This window comes from Poeciliopsis prolifica, unplaced genomic scaffold, assembly GCF_027474105.1.
Source record: "Poeciliopsis prolifica strain line A6 unplaced genomic scaffold, Auburn_PproV2 SCAFFOLD088, whole genome shotgun sequence".
NCBI classification, from domain to species: Eukaryota; Metazoa; Chordata; class Actinopteri; order Cyprinodontiformes; family Poeciliidae; genus Poeciliopsis; species Poeciliopsis prolifica.
Genome location: NW_026562463.1, coordinates 1276469 through 1286854, shown reverse-complemented (window position 1 = coordinate 1286854; position 10386 = coordinate 1276469). Strand labels below are relative to the sequence as shown.

Genomic DNA, 10386 nt, shown 5'->3' with positions numbered 1-10386 from the left:
CATCTTTGTCTTTTCAGGAATTCACTTTTGATGTACGATGTAGTCACACTGTGCCTTGCAAAAGTTTTAATTCTCATCAAATACTACAAATAGAAATCTGAAAAGTGTGGCATGCATTTGTTTTAAACCTGAGTTTTACGTTTGCTCGTTTTTTTTGTGAAACAGTTGTCAGATTGAATGAGGATCTCTGAGGATGAATGTTCAAGTCTCACACAAGATTCTCAACTGTACTTTGACTGGGCCATTCTGAAAAGTGTAGCTAACATCACTGCAGACCCCACACATCCTGGACACAGACTTCTTAAAAATTGATATCATACACATCTGCATTAATTCATACTATTTTGTGAAAAAATACATACAGACTTAAGAGATTTATTTTATTTTTTATATACATAATCATATTTTCAGTTTCTTTTTTGAGAGCAAAGCAGAACTGAAGTCAAATTTCTTGTTCTTGGACACAAACTTTGTTAATGAAACTGATTCGGATTCTTTGTCTACTTATTAGGTGACCTCCAACTGGAAATGGAGTCAATTTAAGAATAATCTGAAGTAGTTTAATGCTATTTTGTGTCAGTCTGCCACATGAAATCCTTCTGAAATACCTTCTACTTGTGAAAAAGCTAAAGGTATAAATACGTTGACTCTCTTGAAAACAGATGATTGATTTGGTTTCATAAACATTTAGGAAAACTTAATGCAGCAGTCATGTTTTAAAGCTGCAGAAAAACAATTAGAAAGCTGTGCGTTAAAAATTCTCCGAGTTTATTTTTTAAGTTGCAGAAGCGATTCTGCTTTAAATCCTCTGCTCTAACTGACAGTGCAGTCGTATAGATGACCTCAAACACTGCTGTTTTAGAAGTAAGATGCACAACTAAGAAATTACTAGAGTGATTGGGGTTGTTATGCATTTTAAACTTGTCATGAGGTATAAAAAAATAAAGACACCAGAGGAGAAAAATTTACTCATTTTCTTTTATTCCCTGGAAACACAGTATGTACAGACATCCAGATTCATATTTTTTTCTTTAAAAACATCTTATCATTTTACAGGGATTATCTACAAATGCATATATTATGATCACAGTTTAAATACTCCACAAAATAGCAATGGGGGAAATCATCGCAGAAGAACAACAAACACCTCATTTGTTTATTTATTTTTTCCTTTCACAGATCGGCACAAACTGAACACCATTTTCTTCACAAAACATGATCCATTCATCCACACAAAGCTGCAGCATGGCTTCATTTCAAGGCTTTCAAGTAACGCAGCAAATCTGGGATCAGCAAATACCCAGCCTGATTTGAAGGGGAAGCAGGGGAACAATCTGAAAAAGCCCATTAGAAAGCCTCAGAGTTGTGGGCTTAATTGGAATGCCCTGTGCCAGTCTGTTGCATAGGCAGCTCCTCAATTCTGTATCAAAAACAAACAGCAAGACTGAAAAAAAAACAACAACTGAGCACCTTGAAGGAGAATTCATCTGTGAAGCAATCCGCCAACTTTGCACTAAACAAAGCCAAATTTAAGGGAAATTTTATTTTTGTCTTAATGTTAGTGTTGTTTTGTTTCAATATGAGATTAAATTTAAGCTTTCTGTTGCCTGCAGGTTTTCAAATTGATCCTATTTCGTAAAGAAGGGAAATCGGATGCAATAAACGTGAAGTTCCATCAAATGCAGGGCAGTTGCTGCCGCAGAAGAGAGGCTTTAAGGTCTCTGTGACCTCGATAGCGAGACTTTCATCTTTATCTTTATTTACGTAGCGGTCCACTTTTGCATAGCCTCAGGGGAAATGGAGACAGGATAAGCCTACAACCATTCATGTCCATTTAAAACAAGAAAACAAAAGAAGGGCAGACATATCTTTTGTAGCGCTGCAGCAAATGAGATCAGATGAGGTGAGCGGAAACCAAGCATTGTGTAACAAAAGTTGCTCTTTAACCTCCATCTTGCAGGGCTTGAATGATAACGCTAATATGGTTTTCTTTTTACAGAGAGCTGCAGGCGTGTGCATGCTCATGGTGGCAGATCGACTCTGGAAGGAAAAAAACTGGCCTTAATGGTCCCTCTAACAAGCCTGGGCAGCTAAAGCATGTACACCGGGTGTAAACACAACAGCTGGAGAGGTTAAAGAAGGCACACATGCATAATTGAAATATTCAAATGTCTCACAAACAAAGATAAAAACAATACACCAGCAGTCACAAAAAACAAGTGGAAATGGATTGCACTTTGTCCCTGGGTATCTTTTTTTTTTTGCTTTCTTGAGCTGCGGCTACAAACTTCCAGCTCTGCCTTTGATTCTTCTTCTACTCTCCATTTAATGTAATGGGGCTACAAAAAGAGAAAGGGGAGTACAAACATAAATATGTCTGTTTTCTCAACAACAACAAAAAAAGAAGTCACATCCAACAAAGAGTGCAAATACACTTTTTGTGCTCAACGTGTAAAACCAGGAATGGTTAAAATGCCACAAAACATTTACACGTAGATGTCACAACAAATGTTGGGTTTAACCAGAACAGGGTTTTAGTGAGGATAAGCAAATAAGAGTTTGGAGCACTAATCACTTCAAGATTAGAGGCAGCTATCTTCAGTTTTGGATGAATACCGATTAGCCTGTACCAGAAGCTGAAGCTAACAGCTAGCTTCGGAGGGGGGCCGTGATAAAAGCGGACAACTACCTTCTTAAAACAAACACAATCTGAAAAATGTCAGACTGGTTCATGAGATTTACATTCCCCCAGCTTCTAAAGCGTTAGTCGAATGTGTTCATTAGTTTTTTTTTTACGTGGAAACTGATATTAATATGTATAAAGGAAATGGAAGTTTGACGCGGTGCGCCATAAATTACATTCCTGTGTGAAACGCACACTAAGTGGAACCTGTCAAGTGTTTCCAGGCAGGTTAACTGGCGGATGGAAAAAAAAAAAATCATTTTACTTAAGAACTTGAATTTAGAAATGACATCAAATCAAACTTTATTGGGTTCAAGTTTTAATTTGCGTTGTAAGTGTACAAAGCTGTCTGGAGTGTTAGCATCTCTTCCTAGCCACAGAGAGGCTAACTACAGTGACGGCATTATGACTTATAACCTTTTAGTCATAATTAAACTCACTTCAAAATTCTCAAACATTCCCTTAAGAACAAAAAAAGTAATGAGGATAATAAAAACTACAACTGCAATTAAATAAAAAAAACAGATACATTTTAGGAAGAAGAAAAAATACATTCATTGTGGGAGAATTTAAGACCAGCTGCACATTTTCACCTTTCATTGGACTTTAAGTTTAATCACAGATCGATTTCAGCTTAATGCAGCTGAACAGGCGGTGGTGTTATGCTGCCGGCTACAGGGGAACATTGCAAAGATGCTTCCACCTGCGCCACACAGATGAGAGGATACGTTGCTCCACTGGCTGTATGTGCTGCGCAGGGTGGGGAAAAAATAATAATAATAACAATAAAAAAAAATCAACATAAGAAAAATGTAGCAGAAGAATTGAGGTTCTCCTAAAATAAAAATTTATCTGCTTTTGTTTTGTTTTGCTTCAGATGAGTCAGCAAAAACATATTTGGCTTACTTGTAGATAGACTTCATGGGATGCTGGCAATGACCGATTCAGTTTAGTTATGTTCAGGATTCCTAAAAGTCTTTGGAAATAATTACATACTCTTCCAGTCGTCTTGGTTCTTTAGATTCATTTTCAAATTTAAAAGTATTAAAGTTTATATTATGGCAGACATTTCTACAATTAAAGGGTTTAATGGGACGAAAAAAAGGATACAAGGAAGGAAACCAAGTGAAGAAAGATGCAAAGAAGGTGAAGGAAGTGAGAAAAAACACAAGGAAAGAAAAGAAGAAAGGAATAATGAAAGAAGGAAGGAAGGACACAGAAGGAAGAAAGTAGAGAAAAATAGGTAGGAAGGAGAAAAATAGGACACAGGGAAGAAAGGAAGGAAAAAAGGATTGATGGGCAGGGGAGCAAAGAAGGATGCAAAGAAAGGATGAAAGAAAGAGAAAACAATAGAGAGGAAGAAGGGGAGGAAAGGCGTAATTAGGGAAGGACACAAAAGGAAAAAAATAGGACAAGACAGTAAGGGAAGAAGGAAGAAAGAGAGGAAAGTAGTAAAGAAGGAAGGACACAGGGAAGGAAGAAAAGAAGAATGAAGGAAGTAAATAAAAAAGGAAGGGCACAGGGAAGGAAGTAAGTAAAGAAGGAAGGACGTGGGGAAGGAAGAAAGGAAAAAAATAGTAAGAAAGGGAAGATAAGTTGGATGAAAGGCAGAAAGAAGAAAGGCAGAAAGAAGAAAGGATGATACATGAAAGAAAATAGAAGAAAATGGAAGTAAGTAAGAGGAAGGGCAAAAGTCAGAATAGAAAGAATAAAAAACGAACAAGGAGAGGACAGAATAGAGACAGAATTTTATGGCACAATGCAAAAATGTCACGAGAGAAAATCATTTAAAAGCGGGCCAGGCAATAAAGTCTGAAAATAAATATTTTTCTTCAGCTCTTCTCTTTCCATATTAATTCACACCTGGCAAAATACTAAAACCAGATTTCACACTTTCTCTCCAAAATGGATAGGAACCCTGAATCGTTTGACTGGCAATTAGCTTCCACAGAGGTTTAGCTCAACATTCACAACAACGCCGCGAGGAAGTTCAAGTTCGAAGAGCCAGAAGAGTTCTCTTGGCAAAGCTTTGGGGAAGAAAATGTGGGCCAGAAGAGAAGTTCTCGTGTCAGAGTCTATAAATAGAGGTGACACAATGTGGATGGAGTAGCAACGGTTCAAGTAAGCTCAGACATTTCCTCTAAATAGACAGAAACGGTTCAAGAGGTCCCATGTCTCACTGGCACTTACAACGCTCCTTCATTTGTCGGGAATAGAAGTAGAAGTTGCTCAAGTAGTTCATTTTCACTTCTTCCTGACTCCGTCTGCTGGATTCTTCTGCTGCTTTATCAGTTTTTCAATCTCAGAGCCCAGAGTCTGCAGATTCTCCTGCACAAAAGAGAACAAAACAAAAAAAGAAAAGAAAGATGACAGGAAGTTGGTTAAGAAACAAAAATGTATAGAAAATGTTTTACAACAGAAGCAGTTTGTAGAATGATAACAATCAGACCTGGAAACTGAAAAGCTCCATAATTCATAACAATAAAAGTGAAGTTTTGATTTGCCTTTTGTCGGGGCATTTTTTTTTCTTTTTCGTTTTGTTCTGTTATTGTTCTCCCAGTGAGTGTTTCATATCATTGCTCCCCTGCTTTGTGCCAATCGTCCTTTATTTGCTGAAAGGGGAAAAAAAAAAAAAAAAAAAAAAAAAATCTCCAACAGCATCTCAGCATTGTGTTGCAAAAATATTTACTTTTTATTGGGATTTTCACACATGCAGGCTAAATTTGTCTTGCTATATTGCACTTCAAGCTACGTCACATTGGATGGAAAATGGATTTACGTCTGGACTTTAACTAGCCCACTTTAAAAGCATTTAAAACATGCTAGTTTTAGCAGCTCTGCTGGGTGTCCTGAAGCATGCAATATGTGTGCAACACTTCCCAAATGAATGATACCGCTCAGTGTAAGGAATATTGGTTTTAATGAGGCATTTTCAGCAATATCTTTGTTTTTTTGTGTTATTTGTAAGCAAAATCGTTTAATTTGAAATTAAGCAAAATAAATAAATACTATTAATAAACAACTAATGAATACACAATTGAATAAATGTGAACAAATATAAAAATTAACAAATATTTTTTAATGGGAAGCTTATTTTGTCAAAGAATCAAAAGACAATCTAATAACCAAAAGGAAAGGTAAATAAACGAATGCAGTTAATTTGTTAACATCTACAAACTGAAGCCTTTCTTGTTAGTTTGAAGGGAGAATCAGGACCACAAAGGGAGAAATTAACCAAAAGAATCATGAATATTCTGTTTTGACAGCTGAAGCTTCCTTCTGGCTTCTGGGCTGATGTGACAGAAGGAGGACTGAACAGCTGCGCTTAATATTCTAGACAAAGACTAATCTTAAAAAAGTGAAACAGAGGGGAAAAACAAGCAGTCCTATTTTCAAAAGCCTTGGAAAAACCTGAGCACGGCTTCAAAACAACATTTGTGCATTTCTGCAAATTAGCTGAACTGCTGAGGGAGAGCGATGACGCATCCTGTTGTCCGCTGAATTTCTGAATCTGACCCTCCCCCTCGAGAGGACTGAAGCTGTTTTAACCGCGATAAGCCGGGACCACTAATGGTTTCATCGATCTCTGACAGCATTCAGTCGTTCACACGTAGGTAAATCGTCTGCTAAGCTAACGCTCCCTGTGCTTCATTCAGACGGGCCTGTTAAAAGTGATTTTAAAAACAAAACAGTTTATTATTGTCTGGAGATAAAACGGTTCATTATGTGACGCAGGCTATGATGCGAGACGCTTTCTGTAGGAAACGTAGGAGAAAAAAATGTTTAAGTTCTTCATAATCAGAAATCCCCATCGTTTCAGACATTTTAAAAAATAACTAAAAAATAAATAAATAAGTAATTTACAACATAAATTACTCCTGAAAGAAGAAAGGGAAGATGGTATAAGGATAGAAGGAAGGAAGGAAAGAAAAGTATCATAAAGAAAGTAAAGAATGAAGGGAAGGAAGGAAGCAAAGAAGGATGCAAGGAAAGAAGGAGTAATGGATATGAAGAAGGAAACAAGAAGAAAAAATATGAGGAAGGAAACAAGAAAAAAAGGAGAAGAAGGAGGGAAGGAAGAAATAAATACGCTCACATCATCGGCACTAAGCCAGACCTTCATTCAGCTTCTTCCTCCTCTGAGGAGGAGTGATGTGAGGCATGTTTGAGGGGAAATTTACCTTCAGAGTTATGTTCTTCAGCAGCGTGTCCTCCAGCACTGCCTGCAGCTTCCTGTTAATCTCCAGAGACAGGTCCAGGGTCAGGCCGCTGTCCGCTGGGTGGGAGGTGTAAAGCGACGCCATGATGCCTCCCCGCCGGCTGAGGTGGGCCTTGTTAATATCCGAGGCCTCTGATGAGAGGGCCCCTGACTCCTCTCTTAGAACGTAGCTCTGGATAATCCTGTGGGCAGCAAAAAGAGGAATAGGGAGGGAGGAAGCGATGAGTCAAACCTCTCTCTGATAAAAGAGACGAAACAAAGTGAGTGCGTGGTGTCGGCTTGGGGAGAAAATTGCGAAAAGCGAGGTTTCACAGTTAGAGAGCAGAGAGCTTCAACAGAGCAATAAAGCATTTTGTAGCAGCGGAGGCTGGGGGAACATTACGGGAATGGCTATTCCGGGTGGGATCGTTTATTGGACCCATGCGAGCCGGAGCCATTCAGTCATAGTTAGAAAGAATATTATTGTGCTCGTCAATCGGAGGAGCAAAGGTAATGAAAATGGAAGAATTAATATACACTGCAGTGTTCAATTAATCAACTGCATGTTTCGGTTTAGGGGCAGGGGGATAAATCTTCACGTACACGATGAGGTTTCATCGCAATAACAGCTGGAAGTTAAACTAGCAGCTCCAAACTTCCTGTTTTATTTTTCTCAGCGAACAACAGCTGTGTTTCTATTCACTATATAATCGCAGAAACCGGAATTACGAAAAATAAATTTATTTACTGGAAACATTGGAAAATGCGCAACAATGAGCTACTGTACTTTTTCAGCTGCATCAAAAGTACGAGTCGTGATCAACCAATCAATCAAGCGTATTCAATCAAGGCAGCTCAAGGTGCTTTAGGCTACATAATAAACACACAAAATTTCAACTTTATAAAGAAAACAACAATTGGATGTTGCTCCTGGCGCAAAAAACAGAGGGCAACAGGAAGTGGTAGGAGAATGATGATTTGTAATGACTTAAACTTATTCTTTTGTAATTTTAATTGCTTTTCTTACCTAATTTTGTGTTTTTTTGACACATCGCTAAAGTTTTGCATAAATTAGTTATGGAAACATAGCTAGTGATGACAATAATTTGAAGACAGACTTACATGCAACTCAAAACAAAAAGCTATTCATACGTGTGAATTGACGTGAGCAATCTCAGCCATAAAGATGGAAAAAAAATTGTTCTGTACTTAGGACGAGAACTGCAAAACTCCTTCCCATCTGCAGCTCTCAGCTCAAAAAAAGAAGTGAGTGCATCACAGAGTCCAACAGAAAAGGAGATTATCACCAATAATCTCCTGCTCTTCAGATGGTTCAACAATCAATATTTTAAAATTCGCTCAATCCAGCATGATGCCTTTCAGACACGAAAGACTGGAAACAACCAGTCGCCACCACTGGTGTTGTTCTAAGTCCAATTTGGATGTTTCAAAGGTAAGGATGAGCCCAGAAAGATGTTGACAATTTTTACACAACAATGACAAGCTTCAGTCATATATATTGGGAGTTATGTTATGCACCAAGACAAAGCAGTGAATAATTGTGAAAATATCAAATTGATTGATTTTTGTCAATTTTTCTGTTCTGGTTAATTAATTTTTTTTTTCACCAATTTTCTTGTCCATACAGAGTGACATGAGTCCACCCAAGAACATTTTCTTTTTTGACAAACATGCTGTATCATTTTAATCTATGTTCATTTTCATTCAGGTCAATTCATTTAAGGAATGGATGAAACAAAAGCCAGTTTTTTAAAGATATTAGGATATTTTCGTAATTTCTATTTATGTAAGAAAAAACAAAAACAGAAGTTTTAATACGTTTGAGTTGATACTCAAATATAAAGTGTCTCCACTCCTTCTCCACTCGTTTAAATTTCTTGAGCGAGACAAGCAGACAACAAAAACATCTTTATTTGCAGTTCAGGGACCAAAAAACGTATCACCTCTCATAGGTATATTTTGATCTGCCTGGAGGCAGAAAAACATCCCCTCGGGGGAATAAGCTTTGCTCGGTTTTCATGCATCTGGTCATAGGTAGCAGACAAAAACAAAACATAATAATAAAAAACACCCAAACAAGACAAAAAGGGGAAACTGTTTCACATCATGTTATTTAGATGAACTTGATTGGTGTCCTAACAGTTTCATCAGCCTCACCTCCAAACATGTTGAAGACAATCGTAGCTGAGCTTCTGCATGAGAAATATCACAAACCAGACAGGGGGCAAGTTGTAGATTTCAAAGTGTAAAAACAAAACTCGCTGCTACGATAATTAGTTTGCAGAGCTGTGATCAAAGCTGAAGAATCGGTGTATTTTCGGGTGGCGCAGTAGGGAAAGTTAACAGAAAGGGAGACTATGTGAAGGTTTAAGGAAGAATTAGAGCAGAGGAGGGTCAAACGAATACAAAACAATCACAACAGGAGCAGCTACTGCAGCTATCATTACTAACTAAAAATGGAACTATAATAGAGTATAAAAAGATAATCGTCACTAAATAATACACAAACCATTTAAAGTGGTTTGAATCTGTAAAATAGAAGTTTCACTGACTGTATAAACATTGTCATTTCAGACTCCATTGACCTATTATATCAGTGGTGTCTCAAGGTTCTGTCCTGGGCCCGGTATTTTTTATTAATCAATTATTTTTGCTATGTTTTCACTCAATTGGACAGACCATTAATACATTTTGAAATGACATTCAGATGGTTGGAAAAACGTCAGTGTGTGTTCATTGCATATGAGAGTCGTCTGATCAGGCAACACTTATGACTTTTACACTTAGCAGTGAAGCCAAACTTGCGATTTCTCTTGCTGGCAAATCAGAAACAACTTGTTTGAAATAGTAATAATTAAAAAAAATTAAGATACTTTGTGTCAAAACAGGCAGTTTAACTTTTATTTTAAAAATAGGCCCTCCATCTCCTTCAGTTGGCCCAAAACTCTGCAGCAAAACTAAACCAACAGAAGAACTTACATAACTCCAGTTTATTTCAAATTCTTTTAAAAATCCACACCACCTTTCAGTGCTCTGAGTGGTTAAGCTCTTTCCGTTATTGTGGAATTGTTAAAGCCACATCCTCAAACCAAAACCTATTCATAGTCACCAAGGACCAGAAATAAAACTGGAGGGGATTGCAATTTTCCACACAGTTGCTCAATTGTGAAACGGTCTTGCTTTGTCTTAACATCAACTTGGGAGTCTGGACTCATTTAATAAGCAGTGGAAGACAGTAGTTCACTGTCTTTTTAAACAGGTTTTAATTAAGGATGTTTTAATGTCTTTATGAAGTAGATGTGCTAAATAAGCATTACTTAATACTTGAGAGCAAAAAAGTATGTACTTCAACTAAGCTGTAAATTTTTTGGTACTATGGCACTTTTTCCTCCTGAATAAAAGAAAAGATTTCAATAATTTGAATTTACACAATATATGAATTTTACATTTATTGGCGATCTTGGAAGAGTTTTATGCAAAACAG

The 10386-nt window shown here is 37.3% G+C and overlaps 1 protein-coding gene across 2 annotated transcripts in view; it reads right to left on the bottom strand.

The window, feature by feature from the left end:
* Window positions 1–974: 974 nt before the first annotated feature.
* ccdc186 (coiled-coil domain-containing protein 186) overlaps window positions 975–10386 on the bottom strand; it is a 29223-nt gene continuing 19811 nt past the window's right edge. For both annotated transcript variants that reach the window (XM_055022618.1, XM_055022619.1), the window contains exons 15-16: window positions 6865–7084; window positions 975–5011 (exon numbers count right to left, since the gene is read on the bottom strand). In XM_055022618.1, coding sequence (XP_054878593.1) covers window positions 4928–5011; window positions 6865–7084 — 304 coding nt within the window. In that variant the 3' untranslated portion in view covers window positions 975–4927. The remainder of the gene's footprint in view (window positions 5012–6864; window positions 7085–10386) is intronic.